The 23,589-nt window shown below is 38.3% G+C and overlaps 5 protein-coding genes across 10 annotated transcripts; all 5 read right to left on the bottom strand.

Annotated features, from left to right (window-relative positions):
* Nucleotides 1–185: 185 nt before the first annotated feature.
* LOC148180048 (N(G),N(G)-dimethylarginine dimethylaminohydrolase 1) lies at nt 186–2,950 on the bottom strand. 3 transcript variants are annotated; one of them, XM_088031052.1, is made up of 5 exons: nt 2,511–2,950; nt 2,230–2,332; nt 2,034–2,182; nt 1,489–1,713; nt 186–1,114 (listed from the first exon to the last, which is right to left on the bottom strand). In XM_088031052.1, the coding sequence occupies exons 1-5, from the start codon at nt 2,901–2,903 to the stop codon at nt 989–991; spliced, it is 996 nt and encodes a 331-aa protein (XP_087887178.1). In that variant the 5' UTR covers nt 2,904–2,950; the 3' UTR covers nt 186–988. The 3 variants fall into 3 exon arrangements, with proteins under 3 accessions (XP_087887178.1, XP_087887179.1, XP_087887180.1); XM_088031053.1 differs by having other exon boundaries at nt 1,489–1,725; nt 2,085–2,182; nt 2,511–2,945; XM_088031054.1 differs by having other exon boundaries at nt 2,085–2,182; nt 2,511–2,940.
* Nucleotides 2,951–3,216: 266 nt separating this feature from the next.
* Nucleotides 3,217–13,987, bottom strand: fax (failed axon connections). Of its 2 annotated transcripts, none has more exons than XM_088031050.1 (4): nt 13,593–13,987; nt 4,878–5,216; nt 4,350–4,496; nt 3,217–4,298 (listed from the first exon to the last, which is right to left on the bottom strand). In XM_088031050.1, exons 1-4 carry the CDS (start codon nt 13,881–13,883, stop codon nt 3,933–3,935), a joined length of 1,143 nt encoding a protein of 380 aa, XP_087887176.1. In that variant the 5' UTR covers nt 13,884–13,987; the 3' UTR covers nt 3,217–3,932. The 2 variants fall into 2 exon arrangements, with proteins under 2 accessions (XP_087887176.1, XP_087887177.1); XM_088031051.1 differs by having other exon boundaries at nt 4,350–4,487.
* A 124-nt stretch (nt 13,988–14,111) lies between these two features.
* LOC148180046 (uncharacterized) lies at nt 14,112–17,603 on the bottom strand. Of its 2 annotated transcripts, none has more exons than XM_088031048.1 (9): nt 17,200–17,603; nt 16,565–16,816; nt 16,294–16,519; nt 16,096–16,247; nt 15,951–16,046; nt 15,810–15,906; nt 15,518–15,758; nt 15,357–15,467; nt 14,112–14,507 (listed from the first exon to the last, which is right to left on the bottom strand). In XM_088031048.1, exons 1-9 carry the CDS (start codon nt 17,233–17,235, stop codon nt 14,414–14,416), a joined length of 1,305 nt encoding a protein of 434 aa, XP_087887174.1. In that variant the 5' UTR covers nt 17,236–17,603; the 3' UTR covers nt 14,112–14,413. The 2 variants fall into 2 exon arrangements, with proteins under 2 accessions (XP_087887174.1, XP_087887173.1); XM_088031047.1 differs by lacking the exon at nt 17,200–17,603 and adding an exon at nt 16,902–17,177.
* An 89-nt stretch (nt 17,604–17,692) lies between these two features.
* Nucleotides 17,693–18,650, bottom strand: LOC148180045 (vesicle transport protein GOT1B). 2 transcript variants are annotated; one of them, XM_088031056.1, is made up of 5 exons: nt 18,356–18,650; nt 18,219–18,310; nt 17,989–18,167; nt 17,863–17,944; nt 17,693–17,807 (listed from the first exon to the last, which is right to left on the bottom strand). In XM_088031056.1, exons 1-5 carry the CDS (start codon nt 18,378–18,380, stop codon nt 17,757–17,759), a joined length of 429 nt encoding a protein of 142 aa, XP_087887182.1. In that variant the 5' UTR covers nt 18,381–18,650; the 3' UTR covers nt 17,693–17,756. The 2 variants fall into 2 exon arrangements, with proteins under 2 accessions (XP_087887182.1, XP_087887183.1); XM_088031057.1 differs by having other exon boundaries at nt 17,693–17,811; nt 18,356–18,649.
* On the bottom strand, nt 18,436–19,577 carry LOC148180044 (uncharacterized). The gene is made up of 4 exons (XM_088031055.1): nt 19,436–19,577; nt 19,125–19,350; nt 18,862–19,072; nt 18,436–18,811 (listed from the first exon to the last, which is right to left on the bottom strand). Exons 2-4 carry the CDS (start codon nt 19,313–19,315, stop codon nt 18,704–18,706), a joined length of 510 nt encoding a protein of 169 aa, XP_087887181.1. The 5' UTR covers nt 19,316–19,350; nt 19,436–19,577; the 3' UTR covers nt 18,436–18,703.
* Between the last annotated feature and the right edge of the window lie 4,012 nt (nt 19,578–23,589).

Below are 23,589 nucleotides of genomic sequence, written 5' to 3'. Positions count from 1 at the left end.
AAGGACGAAGAGTCAAGTTCGTTTTCATTGAACTTATTTTTTGTCGGTTGCATTGGCATAACGTGTAACGCGAGGCGCACGAGGCATTATGTGATTGTTTTGATATAAATAGCAGGCGATGGCGTAAAGAAACAATTGAGAAATCGCTTTTTATCTCATTTTTTGTTAAATGTCAAAACAATTAATACTTTTGCAACCTTTATTAAATAGATCTGAATCACAATAATCCACAACTAGACGACACCAATGGTAATAACCGTTTACAAATACATAACACGGGCGTTAATTGTAACATATAAAACACATGATCGTGGAAAACTACAAAAGTTTTAATAAAATCGAATTTGTAAAACACAACAACCCTTTTCTTGGTACTGAAATCACAGCTTCACCTTTTATAGTTTTCATATTTTGATTATTTCATCTAGTTGTGTTAGTATAAATACATTATTTCAAAAATAAGCATACAAAAATAGATTCCTAATATTAAAAATTAGCGTGTAATTAAAAAATAATACTAAACTTTGAATTTGTGGAATGAAATAAATAGCTTTGCTTAACATCAACGGTATTGTCATCACTGCTTAAAAAATAACGCACCATAGAAAATGAGTGTAAATGCATTTTAAATGCTCTTAAATAATCTCTCGGAATGGTATCAAACGCCGTAACAATTTAAATTTCTTTTAGAAAGATTTTAGTTTGCGAAATAACATCGATTTCAAAACAAACAAACAATTCAACAAGATAACATTAATTAACAGAACATACTCATACTAGTATGGTAGGTTTCAATAAATATAGCTGCCTATATTTTTTAAATTCTACTTTACGACCCCTTAACGATATTGGACGCAGTCCAAGACCTTTACATTTTAGAAATCCACGACAATCCAAGCGAGTGCTAAAGGAAAATACGTGTTTCACATATACGAAGTTGATTTCTTGCGTTGAAGACCTGAGGTGGTTTTGTAGATGATGAGCACGCTTATAGATTTCTTATATGACGTGACCTTCTGACTAGTATACAGCTCGAACTCAGTCCACACGACGTTTTCGCTAATTGAGAGATATTCACGGACCTTCGAGGATAATCTATTTTCTCACTAAACACCTGAAACAGACGCTTTTATTGAGAATTTTTCTTCATACAGGGGGTGTGACTCGTGACCTAGAGAAAAGAGGCATACGAACCAAAATTTCGAAGTAAAAATTTTCTATCTCAAAAAATTATCGAGTTACGACAAAAAAACGATAACCAATCCGGAAGCTGAACACAATTTGAAAATCGGTAACTATGGATACATACTATCCTCCATTGGTCAGTCTCTCGTTGCCTAGGAAATTGAAATGGCCTTTTACTCCACCTCTAGAATAAGCTTTCGGGATTGGTTGTTATATTTTTATCCTTTCTCGAATACTATTAAACTTAATCAATTTTTGTTTTGCTCTCTGGATCATGAGTTCTGGGACACCTGTATAACAAACCTTAAACGATTGTGGAATTTCATCAATACTGCGATGGACTAAAGTTCCGTTCAAATATAAAACGTTCGCAGCGTCATCCTCTGGTAAAGTCAGAGTTTGATAACTGAATGTCGCTTCTCGTTCCATTCTTTTCAACACTTCTTGGGCTTCCTTTCCGGCGCCTACACACAACAAGTCCGGGCCACCAACAGTTATGTACGTTTTCAAGTGTTTGGGATCTGGAACCTGACGTGAATACTTAACGGTAGTTAGATTAACTGAAAGGTGTAGGTGGTCGAGTTTGGTGTGCAGGCAAAACGGCTTTAAAATCTTACAATGTGAAGGAAAAAAATTCTATAAAAATAAAGCTGCCAAAAAGGGTGTTTCGTGTCTTTGCACTGATTTTTCTCCATGCACAAAATCATACGGTAAAATGAAGCTTGTTACGTTTCATAAACTTCCGCTGCAGAAGTTTTATTTCTATAATCTCCAAGGGAAATAAAATTATACTCGTGAATGAGAATATGGCAGCGTGCAACTGGACGGTGCCAGAGAAGCACGCTTACCTGCACAAAGCCCTGGGCAAGATCAGCCAGAGCAAGGGTCTCGGGTTTTACCTTGATGGGTGTACAAGGGTATTCGGGGAAGGCGGCGGCTACCGCTCGAGCACCGGCTTCATTCGTCCACTGCGAAATTCCGACAAAAAATTCTCGTCCTAAAACAGCAATAAAAGAGTTGTGTTTAGTGTGTTAGAGCACCTACCAGTGAACAACACGTCGCCACCGTCCAGTTTGGCTTTGCCATCGGAGATTTCAATTATCGGGAGATCCAGTTCCTTTTTTAAAACCACTCGAATCGTCTCGATCTGGAAGAAATACAAGTTTCATTGCAAGGGACTTTGGAATTTGAGTTGCAATAAAAAAACGATTGCATACAATTCCAGCACGCACTGACCCACTTACTAAATAGCTCAATAAACCCAATTACCGGCCCCAATTGACTCTCATCTCAGACTGTACAAATATAAATAAAAATTTCCTTACTTCTTTGACTCGATGCGGCGCTCCAGGTCTCGTGATGAGCGCGGTGCCGTTGCAGACCACGGCGGTGTCTTCGACGAAGACACACTCAGGAAGCGCTTCGTCGGGCGGTAGTTCGATCACATCGAGTCCCAACTCCCTCAACAATCGAACGTAATTCTCGTGCTGTTTTTTGGCTTCTTCGAGTTCGATCTCGCCACGCGTCCGAAGAGACAGGGGAATTCTGCACACCACTGCGTGCGTATAGCGAAAAGCCGCCATATTCACGCCAACTGCTACAGAAACAGGACTACGATGGCGCCGCGAGGAACGTGTGCTTGCAATGGACGCGGCGACAATGAAAGAAACGAATCGATCGGGTGAATTCGGAGGATGGAGCGGAGCAGGTGATGGCATGGGTCACTGGGCAGTAGTGGGTAAATAAACAAAAGGCGTGGAATGGACCGAACAAAGCCATCGCAGGAAGTTTTTAAAGAGGGAATTTGATTAGTTTTTGTGTTGGCAACACGTTTTCAAGCAGGAATGCCAACAGATTTCGAAATAGAGCTTCCTTGAAGTTTTTTGACCCGGCACCTCCACCATTTCTGTTTCTGTTTCCTTGTTTGCACCTTGGAGAGGACGGGAAGGTTAAAATAAAGAAACATTCGTGAAGATATTAACTCAAGTAGAATTTTTTTGGATATGCATAAAATTTACAACCAGTCAGGTAGGCAACTTAAAATACCAATTTATTTATTAAATTGTAATATAGCATACAACACAGTTGTAGATCAAATAAACTTATAATAAAATCTAAAATATATTTTTAACATGCTAGTCAATCTATTGAGCTTCTGAAATACACTGCAATATACAATTTCGAAACGTTCGTTTTTTGTCACACAGTATGTAATATTAAAATCTTAAAATTATCCATTAAAAAAATACAAAAATCTACAATAGATACTGTCAAGCGATGTTAATTTTGTGATGCAATGTTAAAATGTGGAATGAATACAATGAATATAAACGCACTACTAATTGGGTTATACTTCTTACATTAAGACTGCACTAACATGGATAAACTTCAGGAAGCGTCAGAGTCATGTCGAATCTATGGAATTGTCACGCTTCTCGAAGTCTTTCAGACATACAATATTTGCTTACAATAATAAAAAACCTAGCTAAAATTATTTATACAAACAATTAATTCTTAACTAGCAATGAATATATTTTGTTGATAAAACTCCTTTATAATAGATAAAAAAATTACATAAATTAATCGTTGACAAGAGTATAATTTCATTAAAAAGTGTTATATTACGATGGATCTTAAAACTAGATGGTTGCACGTAATTGAGAAATAAATGAAAGGTTCAAAGGTTAAGTAAAAAGGAAGGAAAGGGACACTCGCCTCGGCAGTGGGCTTTTGGAGACTCAGTCTCTTTATTTTGTTTCTTTTTCCTTATTTTCTTCAGTTTCTTTTTCTTTACCTTTGTCCTTTTCTTTCTCGTCGGCCTTTTCTTTTTCTATGTCCTTATCGTCCGGCTCCTTCTCTTGATCTCCCTCCTTTTCGTCTTTCCCTCCTTCTTTGTTATCCTTCGCCTCTTCAGGCGTCGGTTTCGGCAGATGCGAATTTAAATCCAACGTAGTGCAAATATCGTCCCAATCCGGGAAACATCTCTCCTTCATGCGATTCACCAGCCCGACCAAGTTCGGACACGACTCTGTCATGTAGTCGCGTAGAGCATAGCTAACTTCTTTGTCGATAAAGTAGATTTGTGCTAATTGTGCAAATACGACTACATCCAGCTGAAATTAACGAAACATTAACAAGTTTGCGATGTTTTGCATTTTCCTTACGTTTGTCGGTTCGTCGCCGAAAAAGAACGGTTTGTCCGCCAACATGTCGGATAGAACTTTGAGGTCTCCTTGTCCGAAGGCGTTGATTTCTTCCGCCGAATGCACGCCTATACCCTGGGCCTTTACTTTCTTAGAACCCTGGAACCACTAAATTTTCAATATCGAATTAAAAAGCTAGAAACACAACACTGGAAGAAGCATGCTCTAAGTGCTACGAGTGGAAGGGGCATTAAAACCTAGACAAAAGGAAAAAATTATTCACATTGTTGCATGCAAACGGAAACGATCCGCAAAACTTAAAAATCTGATGTCAGTGTTGACATAGTCATCTGAAATAACAAACTCTTGAGTTTAGAAATTGCGGATCGTCCCGTCTTTCGGAAGCAGGTGCACAAATTTGTACGTGGACCGCTAGAAAAACTGCGAGTTCAGTCCAAGCACATTAACGTTCCACTCGAGTGCTTTCGAACTAAGATAACACGTTCCAAACGAATGAAATAAATGCCCATAAAATGATCGCCATATTACCTTCCTGCCGAAGGCAAATTTGAAAAAGAAGTTGAGAATTCCGTTGGGTATCCTCGTGCCCAGAGCGTGCTGCAGGTTGACTTTGTAACCTTTAAGGACTAAATCTGGGAATTTGGTACGCCACCACATCACCACCCATGCAAGATGGTTTTCCACCATTGAAATAGACGCGTGAGCGATGTTCCTTTGTTCGGCGGTGAGCGCGGCATCGAGGTCATGACCAAACTTCTGTGAAAGCTCTTTGATGATGATGGTACTGTCGGCGATCTCCTCGCCGTTTATCTCTATGAAGGGGAGTTGGCCTTTTTTTGAGCGATATTTCATTTTGTGGTCCACATTCTACAAAAAACAGCCGCAATTAGTTACAATTACAAAAACAGCAGTTTATATTATTATTAGGCAATTAAAAAAAAGAGGAACGAAGCCACTCCTCGATTGCAGTCCAGGGGGAGCGGAAGGCACAAGGGAATAAGTTGTCATGGTAACGTACTAGACGCCTGTTGGCAAAGAGGGAGAAAATCCAAATACAGTGTCGGTTCGAGTATAAATGTATTGATCAATAGAACAATGTACGGCAGGAGTGCTAAACATGACCACTAGATGCCCAATATCACAACAAATTGTTGCACGAATCTAGTAGTAGAGTATAAAACACCCTCGGAAAAATTTAATCGCACGTAAAAAGTGACAAGCGAAAATAATCAATAATGAAGTTATCACATGTTTTAAGGACTCGCATGCAACATGCTATGAAAGGGATCTCGTGTCCTCACTATTGTCTGTCAATGTGCTTTATAATTTAATAGGAAATGAATAAAATAGTCGGAGGGACGAGGTTTCGCTGACCCTTTTTATGTGCACCAGTGAACTTGACGCTACTCTGTGATGAAAACAAATCTTAGTTGTGAGGAAAGAATGTCAACATCAATTGTTAAATAATGGTTAATTTATAAAAAATCAAGTATTTATATATGTATGTTCTTGAGAATCCAAGCTATCTTAAGCTAGTGAAATGTCATCAATTCAAGTGCCGGATGTATAAATTAACCAAACAAGCTTTCTAGACTACAATTAGACACTGTCCTACTACATCCGTGGATATAGTTTCGCATATATGAGGTCCATGAACTTGAAACCAGGCACACTTCCTTTTATTAGTCAATTTTTATTGTTATGAAGAGTGGTCAATTATTATTCCACAATTTCAAACATTGGATTCATTCACCACACCCTCGACAAATGAGACGCACTGAATTCCTCCTCGAAATCACCCTTTGCTCTAAATTAAGCTAATTCCAGTCCTACTTGTCCCCATAAATGACATCACTCCTTAAAAATGTTGAACATCTGCCGGTAATTTATACATTAGTGTAACTTTGCCATCGAGTAAATTAAACTTAATGTTACATAAGAAGAAAGCTTCTAACGGACTCCTTAATTAGAGCATAATCGCACCTTTATAGCCAATAAATGATATCGGCTAAACTCCTGTATAAATTCCCACGAAACGATTTTTATTGATTGCATAACAATACGGAGTTAATAAGGTGATCAATGTTGGACTAGACGGCGCCAACGTGTCGTCCCTGACGTGTTTCAACCCCTTTTACTTTCCTCAAAGTTCCGGTATAGCGACCAAGGTTTTAGTTAATGATCGGACCGAAATTAGGTGGCTCCGGTTGGAATACAATTGAAGGACATGCGATTTTTTTAATGATACTTGCACTTAAGTAGTGTTTCAAGTTCGAGCAAATTAGTCATTTTATGACAACTCGTGGACGTTCTATCAAGCTGTCAGGAAGTTTTTGTGTTGTGTTTTTGGGAACCCGGATTTAGCAACAATCAATCGCATGCAGAGTTGATATGTATGTGGCAAAAACGCGCTAGTGAATGGGCCGAATAAGTGGATCAGACGCATTGTGGCAATAGAAAAATAATCACCAAGATTACGGTGTTCATTCAAATTGATTGGATTAAACTTGAGCTTCTATTCTTGTTCCATCTCACCCTTTATCATCAGTTCCTTCCGAACATTATCCATTTATAGTGAGCACAAAAAAAAACTTAGATTTTATTCATACACCGCTTTTCTCGAGATAACCACTTTCAATTAATATTTCGCAACGTCCTAAAGGATGCTGTTTTTACAATGGGCAAATTTTAATGATAATAATAGAAATAAAATACAACAGTCACGTCTCTGAACGGAAGGAAGTTTTCTATCGAGGCACAACTAGTCCTTGTGAGCGTTGCTGTCGCTCATAATTAAGGTGCACTGCGGTGTAAAGCCCCGTTTACAAGTTTAAGCCATTTGCACAAACTGGTTTGAACTTGAACGTGTAAACAGACCCTTAATGCTAATTGTAATCGATGGGAAAGTCAAAGTTGACAAAAAGGATTTGAGATGACATTCAGAGCTACCAACACAACTCGAATTTCGCAGTTTCTTCACGTTTTCTTATGACAATTTCAACTATTTGTTCGCTTTTCATTGTTTATATCAGCGCCTTCCTCCCTTCCTGACCTGACAAATCAAGTTGCACCGAGGCCCAGCTCAAAATCACAAATATTTCGCCCTTTCCTCTGATTTAAAAAAATAAAAAAATCAACTCATTTATGTAATAATCTAGTGGCGGTTAAAGAAGCAATGCTGCTAAAGTGCAGTACAGTCAGGTGCCCAGATCGTTGCCATGGCTCCTCTGCTCTGGATGGTAAGCATCCGTTGCTCGGCAACGGTTACCGAGGTCCTTGCTCCGGAGACACAGTGTACCACATATAGAACCGACTCCGGAGAACATGGAATATCGCGAACTTTTGCAGAAAGAAGTGAACGTTGGGAATTATCGAACGATCTATTCTCGGCGACGGCGACGTGGCGGTAACGGCGTGCGAATTTGCGTTTGCTAAAGTGGGTAAGACCAGAATAAATCGAAAAAGAATATTCGATGACTCGAGTTCGTTGTGGCCTTGTGAAATTGCCTCTTTGTGCGTTAAAAGTTTGACCCACTCCGGACAAACTTTTACTATCTTTTGGTTTTCATCGGATTCGTGATTGGAATGTCGAATTTTTGCCCATTAACATTTTTTATCACTGAATGTTATGACGTGACATACCAAGTTCTGTTTATAATTTGCATAAATGTGTTCCAGATGTGGTTAAAATGCTTCAGAAACTTCATGGTGGCGCATTCCGCGATGAAAATCAAGTTACCAAAAATACACAAACACTAATTGCAGTAGAAGTCACGAAAATACAAAATTCAGTGGTGTAAGTTTATTGCTATGATTTTATGGCCGAAATTCCAGATTTTCCTATCTGTTCTGAACTGGATAAATGAATTTAGTAGTACATGTGCTAGCCATAAAACAAAAATTGGCGCAAACCGCAAATAAGTGCCAAACAGTAAATCTAATTATTAATTAAGTTTGGATAATGAGCTACGAAATGGTCGATAAACCGTTTCCAAAGTTGTAATAATAAAACGTTCCTTTCAAAATGGGTAGTAACTTTTGCAACACCCCTTGATTACTTATTTTATAAAAAATTTCCCGGACCTGTCAAGTTTCAAAAAGGCACAAGGTCGCAACCTGTCACCTTTTTCGGAAACATTTCATTAGCTCAGTTTCACAAGTCGCTAAATAAAACAAAAAGATTAATTGAAAACCATCACGCACATTATCGCAACGCCGGAATAAATTAGTGACTTATCAAGTTGCTCTAATAGAAGAGGATGGAATACAAACACTGATTGTTGTCTGAATTCACTTTGTCTTTCATGGTATGTAAACAGTTTAATTATTAATCAAGGCTTCTAGAGATTGGAATTCAACTCATAGCATTCCTCTCTGAAACTGATACAGAAAAATAAACAATAACAACAAAATAAAGTTATTCCAAACTACAATATATTCAAAAATTGAAGTTTAACTCTCGCTTCTGCTTATTCAGAAGAGCATACCGAAGTGTCCGCCTGTGTCCTTTATGACGAAGTGACCTTAATTTTATTTTCAGACGAAACGTGACGAAATTGCACTGCTACCTCATGCTAATTATTAGCTACGCCTGTGACATGAAAATTAAGGAAGAGTTAGTGACGGAGATTGTACTTTTAACGATAAGGAGTAAATAACAATAATTTCCAAGATAATGATATAAAAACGTACTCAAGTAGAGTGTGACCAATCTCACTGGGGAGAACGTACGAACTCCTCGCATGTCACATTTGGCAGTTTCCAGTAACTCATCGGCTTTCACAAAAAAAAATATTTAGTAATTGGCAATTTACATGTTCTTTGTTCGTCGCTCCTTAGATGTAACGTTACATGAAGTTCTTTGTAAACATGACCATTGATTAGCATCGCACGTTCATGAAATGTAATAATTATTTCTCGCCAACCGAGGAAATAATTGCGTGGTTGAGCTATGAATCAGTTTGTTGTTTGATTCTAAATTGTTTTATTTACAGACGACTCTCCGAGCTGCATTAGAGAGCTAAGGTTATCGCTATCAGCGTGGCTAAAATTAGACTTCAAAGAATGGTTTATTGTTTGGAGACATGTGACTATGAAGAATCCTCGAAGTGTAATAACATGGACGAAATAAATTCAAATCGTCTTTTTTAAACTAAAGTAATGAAAATCCGACTAGCAGGCGTTGCATCTTATTACAATGCGTAAACTTCAAATGACAACAGTGTTACCAACATATTTCAAATTCCTAAGGCAGCTGTTTTTTTCGCTGAGATAGTTTATCTTATCTTTCTGTTTATGTTTATAAGATTTGAAAGATACAAAAGTGCATCGACTATATTAAAATTGGGGATTATTCATGTATACATAATGGAGATATGTGGTTACATCCTGTACTCTCATGAAATTGTACATTTTACGTTTGTGTAATCATCACAATATCCTGTTTTCTAACAAAATGTTTATTTGACACAAATTGGAATTATTCGAACGTGATTTCCGTTTGAAACAAGTTAATTCAATCGTTAATCAATCAATTAAAGCTTATGGCGTCTCATCCCATCTAGTTGCTTAAGGAAAAAGCCTTTTTGAGGTAAACTCGGTTTAAACGGTCTATTTATTTATAATAAATAGAATGATCTCGTCATATAAACCAAATTAATTACGCAATTAATTTTAATGGTTGATTAACATTTACAAACTTAGTAAATTCGATAATAAATTAGTAGATTTACACCCGCCAGATGTGGCGAGATTACAGGATATGTACTAAAAATTTTAACTCTAGATGTCGGTCACTTTTTATAATGCCTTACCCCAGGGGTTATTACTCCTCACAAATGGCATACATCTGACTTCCCTTAATTTTCCAATGATTTCCTCGTGATTTTATCCAACCTCCCCTTATTTCGTTGTGAATTCGTCTAACTTCCCCTGATTTCCTTGTGATTTTGTCCAAGTTCCCCTTATTTCGTTATGATTTCGTCCAACTTCTCCTGATTTCCTTGCGATTTCGTCTGATTTCCCCTCAACCTTACCCTAATTAAGGATAAACAATTTATCCTCTCTAAACCAATAATTTCGTTGAGGCATTTTTTTGGAATCCTCGATAACAAAAGTACACGAAACAAAGTGATACACACACATATTGTCATAACTTCCTGTCACGCCAAACAGTGCGTTCAATACTGATAATGATAATCTCGGAAAACGGGAACTCCTGTGACTAAAAGTGTGATGGCAAAGTTAGAAAACCACATCCGAACAATAAAATAAAAAGGTTTTTCGAGTGAGTTATAGGATAACTCCGCTGGTGAAGCAAAGATTTTTCAGAAGCGATGGGAACACCCACATTCGAAACGATAACATGCATCACGAACTTCCCTTAACGGCCGCGGACACGCCACGCAATCATTTCTAATTTTATATAAAGTTAAAAAAGGGGCGAAAATAACAAAGTTAAACCAATAGAAATTGCCGGAGGTGCTCGTTTTTAGTCAGGAATTTGAAGGAGGTACGGGGTTACCAACATGTGAAAGACAACAAAAAAAAACACCAACACCGCAGTTTCCCATTAAACAGGCTGTAAAAGAAACGTTTTTAACGGAAACACCGCGTAATTTTTAGAAATGTCACAAATTTGGCATTTGTTTTCTCACCAAAAATCTCCCTAGGAACGTTGCCAGTTGTAATGTAGGCGAAAATAGCGGTTTTGGTGGTTAAAAAAACGGACGTAATTAAAGCCTGATTTAGATCCCTTTATCTTCCTATTGGATGAACAGATCCACTGTCAAGGCTGCCAATTTTAATAATAAATTTATACATACAGTATGAATCAGCAGTCAAGGGCACCAGCGTGTGAGAAATGGATGACATTGGGTCTTTTTTTTATGAATAAATCAAAAATTCTGTTAATTAAAACGCATTGTATTAATCCCCCATTTTCAAGTTATTTTCGGCGGAGACTTTCAGTTACCCCGGAAATTGCACTCGCCTTCGAGATGTGGAAAACGCAATTAATTTTGCGACGGAATTACGCTAGATAAACACGTTCGTCAGAAATCGTACCTTTAAACCAAAACAAATCTGAAATTCCACAAATGCGATTTCGTATCAGCTTTGACAGATAATTGCAACACGAGGAAGATATAGATCAGATAACTAAAATAGTAGAAATAGAATAGTAAAAACTATCGGTTTAACAACAATTAATTTCCTGTATTGATAAATGACTACCGGTTTTCGGCCAGTCAGGTTTTAGGATCGTCCTTTTTATGGACTTATTATTAAAGAGTGGTACGCATGATAAAACCAACAGACAAGATCGACATGCCAGACAGAGCAAGGTCGAAGGTGGGTCCGCCGAGAACAGATATGACTAAATAATACTCGTAGTAAATAAAACCATGCAGGTATAAAATATAGGAGAGTTTCAACAACTCCAACATTTAGTGCTCGATTACTTTCAAACCAAAAGCCGCACGGAGGACAAAAAATGTTTAGATCCTCCTGCGATTGGTCGCGACCTTCGCATGCCAGCAGTAAATAACCCCAGGCCTCCTCAAGAGTTGTTACATATAATTTTCAAATAATTGCGTTTTTGAAATGTATCCATCTTGGAAAATGCACAAATGAATTATTTTAATTGGAGAAAGTTCGTTACCGTGTCGATACCTGACAGGCAGTGGTATTTACGTAACCTACAATGAGATCCACAAAACTACAAAGCTCTGTTGTAATTTCGAAAGATAAATCTCGCGAGGGCAACAACCTCCAGCAAGGTTACATGCACAATTTGCTAATGAACTTGAAACAAGCGCAGAAAAGAGATTCAATGGAGACGCTGCTGAATTATGTTGCTGCCAACACCGGATACTAAAATCACACCTCAAATAAATACAACAAATGTGACAAGAATCATCTTTTCTGCTGCATTTTTTTTAATTGCCTTTCCCTAAACGCTTTTTAAACATTTTTCTGCTATGGCAACCATGATTAAAAGTATCGATAAACACTTCTTTGATATAACACACTTGTAAACTATTTGATATTTTTAGAGCGGGTAAAAGGTTGTGAACACATGCTATCGAACATTTTTTCTGCGTTGGACATAACACTTACTCGTAAGTAAATAAACCACATTGTAGTAAACAGCTCAAGACTCTTGATATAGAGCATAAAATATGAGTTGAGATTGAGATGTGGAAACCATCTGGGAGTTGAAAAAATGTAACAAACAAAATTGTAAAACAGCTTCCGAATCTACTACATGATGTCCCAGAACTCGCGCCTCAAAGAGAAAAGGTTTATGAAGGTACCAAAATTTCGAAACAAATTTTTTTTAGCTAAAAAAATAATCGAGTTAAGACGAAAAAACGGTAGCCAATCCGGAAGCAGAACAGTATTTAAAAATCGGTAACTATGGACACATACTCTCATTCATTGGTCAAGTGAACATTATTACACTCTCGTTGTCTAGGATATTTTATTCCATCTCTAGAATAAGCTTCCGGAATTGGTTGTTATTTTTTTATCCTTTCTCGAAAACTGTTAAACATAATCAATTTGTGTTTTGAAATTCACTGAAATTCTGGGACACTGTGTATTTTAGCGAGCTGCTTCATTGGCTGATTGTAGTAGTGACTTCTACGTAACGGAAACACATTTAATTTTTATGATGATGAGAACAGTTCTGGTTAAATCTTCACGAGCAAGATAATAAAATGACTAATTTATTTCAGTTTTTATCAGTAAAAGCCATGAATCAGATTGTACACAATTGAATTCTTTATTATGTGAATAGCTGATGTTTATAAAGAAGCCCGCAGATGAAACAATTATCCAGATTAGTTATTTATTTAGAATTAGGCTTGATACGGGTGTGGGAAAGTCTGGTTCTTTTAAAATTGATCTATTGACTTTGCTGACACAAAGAAAACGTTGGAGTGGTAAAAACGGGACTCCGGAGCCCTAGAAAAAATGATTGTGAGCGTAGGCCCCTCTGCCAGGCGGCGGCGGCGCGGCGTTTCGTCTACTGATGATCTCCCGAAATAGTTAAAATCAATAAATAGCTAGTTTTTCGTCGATCGTGCCATTTTCCGGGTGGGTATGCATAATTGGGGCCACAACTAATAAATCGCACACGAAAGGCAAACCCAGATAAAATGGCGGCCGATTCCGCATCCCTCGTCCTCAAACGGATAATTAATGAGGGATGCGCTGGCAAGAAGAGAAACCCAAACTAACCTCGTATTTGATGCCGGCGAGTCTCAGCCAAGATTCCACTTTTAAGCAGAAAGGGGACAAGGACGGCAAAAGAGGCGTCCGTGAGAACTGATACAAGTAAACGACATCTTTTTCGTAGTTGGTCTTGTGCACTAGCACTTTCGGCGGCGCCGGCTCCTTTTCCTTCGGCGCATCACCGGCGGCTTCCACTTTCCCGGCTTCTTCGGCTTTCACGTCGGCGGCGGTGGGCGCCTCCTCCTTGATCTCCTTGGTATCCGCGGGCGGCGCGTTGTTTTCTACTTCGGTGGCCATTTCTCACTCCTACAAACACGCACACAAGGAAGTGCCTAACAACACACAACTGCGACGTTCACTCAAGTGCCGCTCCGGCGAACCTGACGAAGAGTTAGCGGGCGGGTCGTGACGTCACTCTTCGGCTAGGCAAGCGACGCGCTCGCTGCGCCCCCACCCCACGAGACGCGTTGTTGCCATGCACATGCACGGGGCCCCACCCTTGCATTTGTTTCACTACCACGGATGTGGACATTGACCTATTCGGATTTTCGGCTGTAAATCAGCGCAGGGCGGAAATCGTCACATACACAGCTGACATTTTCTTCTCAACGGGAATTTATGCCAATATTTGGAAGATTTCTATAATTCCATCGATTTTTTTTTACTTTATTGATTGAACTTCTGACAAAAAAGTAAAAAAACACTTTTTTTATGCAAACCTAAATTATCAGTAAAGTTTTAACAATTTTAACATAGATACAAGTTAACTCTCTTCAGTACAACTTAACAATAAGAAAATAAGCACAACATAAGATGAATCTTCACAATTAAATTGTTTTGAATTTGTTGACATCGAGCATCTTGTGATCCAGCTTAAACAACGACGCCAAAATGGGGATATTCACTTCTTTGATCATATTCCTAAAAGCACCATTCAATTATAAAAATTCTAAGGAAATAACTAGAGTTTGGACGAAACCACAAGAAATTCAGGGAAAGTTTAACAAAGTAACAAAAAAATAAGGGGGAAGTTGGACGAAATCATAAGCAAATTAGGGGAAGTTGGACGAAATTTCAAGGAAATCAGGGGAAGTCGTTTGGAAATCGGGGAAAATCATTAAGACATGAGAGGCAATCAATAGGAAATCAGGGGAAGTTTTACGAAATAACAAGCAAATAAGGGGGACGAAATCTCAAGGACATCAGGGGAAGTTTTATGAAATGACAAAAAAATAAAAAGAAGTTGGACAGAAAGTAAAGTCCGTTTTTTTATTAAAAAACCACCAACACCGCACTCTCCCACCACTTTACAACCGGCAACATCGTCGATAGTGACTTTTTGGTGATAAAATCAAATAGGTTAACTTCCTAATTCTTTCACTATTAGTCTTTTCACTATTAAATCCTTTGATTTGCAATCTAACAGGCTGTAAAAGAAACATGTTTAACGGAAACACTGCCTAATTTTCAGAAATACTATTTTTTCACCAAAAATCTCCCTAAGCAACGTTGCCGGTTGTAATGGAGGGGAAGACCGCGGTGTTGGTGTTTTTTTTTTAAAAAAAAAACGGACTTTGGACGAAATTACAAGGAATAAGTTTGGACGAAGTCAAAGAATCAGGGGAAGTTTAACGAAATAACAAGTTGAATGAATAAATCACAAGAAAATAAAGGGGAAGTTGGACGAAATCACAGGGAAATAAGGGGAAGTTGGACGAAAACACAAGGAAAAAAGAATTATAAGAAATTCCAACAAAATTCTAAAAATACCCGTCAAATTCAAACATTTTGCCGTCTTGAAGTCGTTCCACAGTATCTCCAAACGCAGATTTCAGTTGAATAGGCACCCTTCCATACTTGTACATCGCCCCAATTATGTACCTACAAAACACAAACCGGAAATTTAGCCTAATCCAATTTATGCTAGGCACCTCATTCTGTACAGCCCTGTGGTTTTTCTATTTTCGAACATTTCAACAATGCTCTCCCCGTCACTCGTGCAATAATTACAATAAAACGCCCCTTGCAAAAAACTGTTATCTAAAAACCCTTGACAAGGGCTATGATATCTCCGCTTGCAACGCTCGCATTGAATGTGATCGACGCACACGTATTCAAGAACTGGGAGTTTGCATAAGCAGTCAATTTCACTATCTTCATCGCTCGACATTTCTAAAAAATGCAATTTTATTAGTTCTCTCGATCCTGCATTCTTCCCGTCACCTAAGTTGCTCGTCATATTGTAACTATCATGAAGTTTTGATTGATTCCGGGCAAGATTCTGTACTTGAAGTGTCTCTAAAGGTGAACTCATATCTTCCTACAATCAGAGTTAGCGAGGTTTCGGTGTTGAAGTGACTTTACCGTGAAAATATCATTGTTTATAACAGCCTCCGTGGTGTCCGACTCCTGTGTGATATTATCTTGGTGAATAGTCGATACTGTCGCATTAAAATTGAACTAGAAACAAATAATTGTAGTATTTTCAAGTATAAAAAGGAACACGTACGATGTCGCCTTTTCCTCGGCACTTCATTACATGAAAACCCGTGAACAGCGATCCTAGTGCAACTGAATTTCCACTTTTTGCAATCTTCTTAATTAAAGTGTCGTTTTCAAGGGCCCGTTCAAATCCCGGAGGTTCGTAATCATCAGGAGTGTCTGAAAATCAAGTTTGAACCATGACTCGCTCAAACAACAAACTTACCATCAAAGTACGTCATTTCGGCTTTAACTCCAATTTGCGCGTCCACCTTCCGGTGCTTTCCCAATTCCTCCAAAGTCTTGAGCAACTCGCAAGTGGTTTCGGTTAAATCGTCCGCGTTCTGGGTTTCATTAGTTGGTTCATTCTTCAAGTATTGGAAGCTGAATTTGTAGTTCTCTATAATCTCGCCTGATCCAGTATCAGTGAGAAACAGATAAAAGTCTCGCAACTGGAAAATATCCTTAAATTTTGACTCAGGTTTTAGCACACTTACGTAGTTCTTGTTCAGGGCGTCCTTGAAGGCTATCAGGTAGGCATGAAGTTCACGGATTATGGGGTTTTTGGATTTGGGTCGAATGGATTTGTAAGACACGTCGTTGAAGTTCTTCGTAATGAAGTCGTTTTCGTCCATATCAAGGCGATGGAACAAAATGTTGATAATCGTGGCTTTGAACATGTTATTCATGTATCTTTTGGACATTGTGTAAGTCTTCACGGCATCCTTCACGTGACTGTTAGTCAAGGTCTAAACAACAACAAAAATTAACAAGAATAAAAATTTAAGACACTGAATTCAAAATCAGAAGAAGAATTCAAGTTCGTGTACTTACAACAGTCATTGTTTCTTCTTTAAACTTTGTTGCCATTTTTGGAAAACGAACACCACCAGTCAAAACAAAATTGAATCAAATTTGTGAATGGTGCCAACATGACCTGACTAAAAAAACTTAAACTCTGACTTAAAAAAAACTGTTTTCCCGCGTAGCCAACGTTTAAAGATTAAAGTCTCTAGTTTTTTACCATAAAAAATGTGGTCAAGTTTAAAATGACAATTGTTTGTTAAGAATAAGTTTCGCGACATGATTAATGAAGAAACAAGAAGGTAAGCATTTAAGTTCGTGTACTTACAACAGTCATTGTTTCTTCTTTACACTTCGTTGCCATTTTTTTTGGCAACGAACACAATCAGTCAAAACAAAATTTAATCAAATTTGTGAATGGTGCCAACATAACTTAACTAAAAAAACTGTTTTCCCGAATAGCCAACGTTCAAAGTTTAAAGTCACTAGTTTTTTTCATAAAAAAATGTGGTTAAGTTTAAAATTACAATTGTTTGTTAAGAATGAGTTTCCCGACATGATTAATGAAGAAACAAGAAGGTAAGCATTTAAGTTCGTGTACTTAGAGCAGTCATTATTTCTTCTTTACACTTTGTTGCCATTTTTTTGGAAAACGAACACCACTGACAGTTAAAACAAAATTTAATCAAATTTCGGAATGGTACAAACTGACTTGACTAAAAAACCTTCACTTTAAGTTTTTTTGATAAAAAAGTGGTTAAATTTGAATTGACAATTTTTATTAAGTATGAGCTCCACCGCATTAAATTGTTTCAAAAAAATAAAAATAAATACATTTATTGTAAATTTTCTTATGAACCAAGATAAAAGTTGTCAAAAACTGTATTATTTCACATCACACTGTTGTCCTGTTGGAGTTTCCAGCCAGTTTATCAACTAACTAAAAAATTGAAGATATTATTCAAGTAAAGCGAGTTGAAAAGATAATTACTCTGCTAATTCCTGGTAGGTTTAAGAATGTTCCCAGTAATGGTACTCTTCTTAAAAAGTTAATGGCCACGGGGAAAAACCCGCTAAAAATCAGAGTGTATTTTAAATCAACACAGTGTCTTATTACCTAAATAACAAAACAAAACCATAGGTCTCAAACAGCATTCCAATGAGCGGCCATCCAACTAGCACGATGACTATTCCTCCAAAGAACGCGATTGAGGCTTTAATTTTGTGTCTTTGGAAAAAAAATCTGAATGTCCTTTCTAATCCTATTACACATGCTAGACCAGCAATGAATAAAATCTACAAAAAAAAGGATTTGTCTTGTTGCAAACGGTCAGTAGAGTCACTCACATTGCCTAGAGCCAACAGACTTTTATCAAATAACAGTAACATTCCAAGAAATAAGAAAAACATCCCAAAACCTGCCAGGCCAACACCGATTTCTGCAATCAAAACAGTGGTAAAAATTCGCAGTTGGCTCAACTTACTTTGAGTGTCTGTAACTTCAAACATTTTGTCTATTTTTAATGGTTTTCAGCCAGTAAATTTAAAATATCAGGGACATAACCTCACAAAACACATCCACGTCACTGGTCTTGGTAACTTTCGCTCTTCAACTACCAACCAGTTGCTGAAGTTCGGGTTCAACTATCTACCATAGATCCATTGGCGAATTATGAATTTATATAATTACCAGGAAATGTAGAAACGTATCACAACATTTGCATTTGATCAATCATTTTGTTTGAACAGGTGGGGCAGGGGTTATGATATCAGCGCGCGAAATTTAAAAAAAAGTACCAACTTTTATTACATACCAAAAAGGAATGAACGTGTTATGAAATTCTAAATAAAACTATTGCTACAACTCCGATTATTACGCCAGGGAGGAGAGAAATTGCAATAACCCTTTTATTATTTTTCCTTCTCTTCCGTCTAGTAACCTGAAAATTCGTAATGAAAACAATGATCAAACAGATTGTGCATTAATTACTTGTTCTTCAAAGTCTGTTAAAGCTCCTCTGAAAGTCTCAACACAATTCTTCAAACATTTTGTCGCCGGGGCCAATCTGACATCAGTTACAATCACATCCTTCCTATAATTAGCTATTGAAAGTGTTGCTAAATGTTTGGTGAGATGAATGTACATTTGTGACAAAACTGTCAACATGTATTTTTGATCAATCACAGTCTCAAGGTATTTTCTGAAACGCAGTTTGACATTAACTATGATCTCCACAAGTGACATGATTATACTTTGATGGAATCTGTAAATTAGCAGCATGTTGTAGAATGGCAGCACGTTTTTCTTCTTCTTTGATTCCCAACAGTTTCAAGTCTTCATCATTCACCAGTTTTAAAGTGCTTGCATCAATTCCAAACTGTTTAAAAATCGTGGAGTACTCTTGAGCATTTGAAGTGTATAAAACAGTGTCTAAGATATTCATAGTGGGAGTTGTTCGTGAAATAAATATTCTTGAAACTGAAAAAAATACGAGTATCATTTTTGGTAGATTTTTAGGTTAGAATTTAACGATGTGTGGCTATAATAATCATATTTTATTCACCATGTGTTTCCTGGTTACGATGTGGTTCCGAAAACACTTGTCGATCTTGCCTAAATAATAAATAAATATCTAAATAACTATAAACCTTTAATCACAAAAGACAGGCGGAAAGCAATGTTGCTAACTTTCGGTTTGAATATTTCCCTAGGCCGGACAAAATTCTTCCCTAGATTTTTTAAAAACTTTAAACAAACTATTAAACTCTCAAATTAACACAGTATTCATACTTTGGGTCGTTTTTTTCGAAAAAAAAAAATTTCATGACCAAAGTATGTCAAAGTTTCGAAATCGATATCTCGCTTATTTTTGGAGTAAATGCGTTATTATAGCTCTTTTAAGCAGAATTTTGCACAGATTTGAGAAAGCCCTGGAGGGAAGAAGTATGGCTTGGAGGGAAAAGGGTATGGTCTGGAGGTGGCGACCTTAAAGAAAGGAGGTGTGGCCTGAAGGGAAGGGGGTGTGGCTTAGAGGGAAAGGGGGTGTGGCTTAAAGGAAGAGGGGGGAAGGTTCCTAAATTAAGCAGTGGGAGGGGTGTGGCTTAGAGGCAAAGGGGGTGTGGCTTAGAGGCAAAGGGGGTGTGGCTTAGAAGCAAAGGGGGTGTGGTTAGGAGGGCGAGGGGTGTGGCCGGATGGAGAAGGCGTGGTTTAAGTGGGAGAGGGTGTGGCTTAGAGGGAAGGAGGTGTGGTTTGGAGGGCGAGGGGTGTGGCCTGAAGGAGAAGGCGTGGTTAAAGTGGGTAGGAGGTGTGGCCTGGAGGATAAGGCGTTGCCAAAGTGGGAGGGGTGTGGCTTAGAGGAAAGAAGGTGTGGCTTGAAGGGCGAGGGGTGTGGCCTGATGGAGAAGGCGTGGTTAAAGTGGGAGGGGGTGTGGTTTGGAGGGCGAGGGGGGTTTGTGGCCTGGAGGAGAAGGCGTGACCAAAGTGGGAGGGGTGTGGCTTAGAGGAAAGGGGACGTGGTTTGGAGGGCGAGGGGTGTGGCCGGATGGAGAAGGCGTGGTTTAAGTGGGAGAGGGTGTGGCTTAGAGGGAAGGAGGTGTGGTTTGGAGGGCGAGGGGTGTGGCCTGAAGGAGAAGGCGTGGTTAAAGTGGGTAGGAGGTGTGGCCTGGAGGATAGGCGTCGCCAAAGTGGGAGGGGTGTGGCTTAGAGGAAAGAAGGTGTGGCTTGAAGGGCGAGGGGTGTGGCCTGATGGAGAAGGCGTGGTTAAATGGGAGGGGGTGTGGTTTGGAGGGCGAGGGGGGGTTTGTGGCCTGGAGGAGAAGGCGTGACCAAAGTGGGAGGGGTGTGGCTTAGAGAAAAGGGGGCGTGGTTTGGAGGGCGAGGGGTGTGGCCTGATGGAGAAGGCGTGGTTAAAGTGGGAGGGGGTGTGGTGGATTGGGGGGGGGGGGGGTTTGGTGGCCTGGAGGAGAAGGCGTGGCCAAAGTGGGAGGGGTGTGGCTTAGCGGCAAAGGGGTGTGGCTTGAATGGCGAGGGGTGTGGCCTGATGGAGAAGGCGTGGTTAAAGTGGGAGGGGGTGTGGTGGAGGGCGAGGGGGGGGGGTTGTGGCCTGGAGGAGAAGGCGTGGCCAAAGTGGGAGGGGTGTGGTTTAGAGAGAAAGGGGTGTGGCTTAGAGGGAAGGAGGTGTGGCTTGAAGGGCGAGGGGTGTGGCCTGATGGAGAAGGCGTAGTTAACGTGGGAGAAGGCGTGGTTAAAGTGGGAGGGGGTGTGGCTTAGAGGGAAAGGGGGTGTGGCCTGGAGGAGAAGGCGTTGGTTAAAGTGGAAGGGGTGTGGCTTATATTTTGTTTTTTGGCCGCCTCCATAATCTACTTGAGCTACTGATCTGAAGTTTGGTCACTTGATAGATTGTGAGCTGCTCTTTCATTGATGTATAACGCAAAGGTATTAAACGTCGTTTTTGCTTCGAAAAAGTTTATGAAAATCGACAGGCTTCGTTTCAAAGTTGAAATTGAAAAATGTACACAAATTAACTGCATGATAATAATTTATCGTTAGAGTTTTAACATTGAAACTGCGAGATTTAGTCACATTCTGTCTTGCTTATTAAATTTTGAATAGAATCCAAAAAAAAAATTTTTAATTATTCTTAGAAGTATTTTTTGCAGTTGATATGAAAAATTTTTCATATAAAGAAATTCATAATAAGCTTAATTTTAGCACAAAAGCAATTAACTGATATGGTACTGTTGGCGCCAGGTGCAAATAAATTTAGCACCAAGTATCTTGAAGGTGTTTGCTTTCCTCCCTACTAATTAGTTATTGGCAGGCACATGAAGTGTAGCAGTGCGATATTTGGAATTTAAAGCTCAGAAACTGTGTTTAGCCAATTTATTTTACGGGCGAGCAACATTTTTATGAAGTCGCGAGGTAAGTTTACATACAAATGATGATAGAAAAACAAAGTTTCATTACAAAATGTCTGCTTTTTCTACGTTTATGAATAAGACATTAGTGATATTTTAAAACAGCCAAGAAGTTTAGAAAAAAATTGTTATTACACTGAAGTAGCTGTGGAAATACATAAATATTATGTGTTTTACATTAATGTAAAAATAGCTCAATAAATGTTTTCCGTGCTCGTGCCAGTTGGAGATTTGCATGTTTTTGGTAAAACATAAGGTTACATGCAATTCTATTGCGAAGCTATTTTAATTATTCATCAGTTTAAAGAGAATTGATATTTTGACTAATCACGTTAATTACTTTAATGATTTTTTTTTGTCTAATACAAACTTAAAAAGCTGGTTTTGCTCCTATGACTTATGCATCTAAAAGGACGAAATGAAATACGGAATCTTATAGATTCTCGTTAATGTGCGTGATTTTGTCATATTAATGAAATAAACCATGGAAACCACGGGGAAAAGTCCCGATACTGCCAGTTCCAACCAATACATTAAAGTAGATTATTGAAAAAGCAGTTGTATAATTTAATTTGCCAACGATCAGTTGGAGAAGCCGTCCAAGAAGTTCAGCTAACTCTTCAAAAATCACTGCTTCTGGAAATTAATTGGGGTTTACTGTTGTTTTAACATTGATTTACTGGTGAAAAGTTGCTTTTAAATTGAATGACGAAATGGCTGACGAAGATGAACTTAACAAGGTTAGTTCTTATTTTAATTTAGACAAACGCATTTATTGCTGTAATTAATTCTGCGAGACAGTTATGCTTTGATTGTTTTATCAATACTGGAAGTGTGGTGGGAATTTCTAAATTTAATTCTTTGAATCCTAAAATTGTTCAACTAACAACGATTTGAGAATGAATAAAATGTCAACATCCCACAAGAATACCTAAGCCATCAATTAATAACACATTGGATAAACTCTTGTATGACATACGTGGGTTACTAGATATTACTTGCTTGTAGGTAAATTATGTTTTTGTAAATAAATTTTGTAAATATTCATGGCTCGATATCTTCTAAACTACAACGGAAAAATATAAATGTTTGCGGCATCGTTTGTTTTCGCGCTTTTCTTCTAAACCCACAGCTCGATGTGTGAAATTTGACGCGACAATGTTCGATCAAACGCTTGTTGCTTAGAAACAAGATATTTTTACTCATCCAGTGGCTTTCGGTGTCCATTTTTTGTAAAATTACTCCTAAAATTTAAGACAATGCCTCAATCTTCAAAGAAGCCTAGCAAATTAGGATTGATCAAAGGCTTGAGAAGACTGGCGCTGGCTAATAGGTCCATAAGCGAAAATAGCATAAACGTAAGTAAATCAATCACTCTGAATGACTTCCTTGACACGCTCAAGCCATTTTTAATTTTGAGAGTGTAAAAAAACCCGAAAACCTTACTCAGTTTTTGGATATTTTTGGAGACTTGTAATTTCTAAAAATAAAACTGTTATCTTCGTTCAATGATGTATACTAACCCAAAGAGAAAAATTCACAAGCGGTTCCATACACGTTCCTTCTACTTCTATGGCTTTTGAACCGTCCTGTTCTAATTAACGTCTAGATCCACAATGCCGGCCAAATGAGTTTCCTTTTTATAACTGACAACCACTTTGAACTCAAACTTTCAGCATAATCAGTCATTAATAAGCGAAACGTGACTTGAATGATTCTTTTTTTATACCAGAATCAGTGGGGTGCGTTTACTTTTTCTGTCCATTATCTCAAAAGGCTGTCTGTAGTAACTGGTACCAGG

Source organism: Gnatocerus cornutus, chromosome 2 (genome assembly GCF_029298725.1).
Source record: "Gnatocerus cornutus isolate USDA-ARS CGAHR chromosome 2, icGnaCorn1.1, whole genome shotgun sequence".
Lineage (NCBI taxonomy): Eukaryota > Metazoa > Arthropoda > Insecta > Coleoptera > Tenebrionidae > Gnatocerus > Gnatocerus cornutus.
The sequence above is the reverse complement of the archived record's forward strand: the minus strand, read 5'-3'. Positions and strand labels throughout refer to the sequence as shown.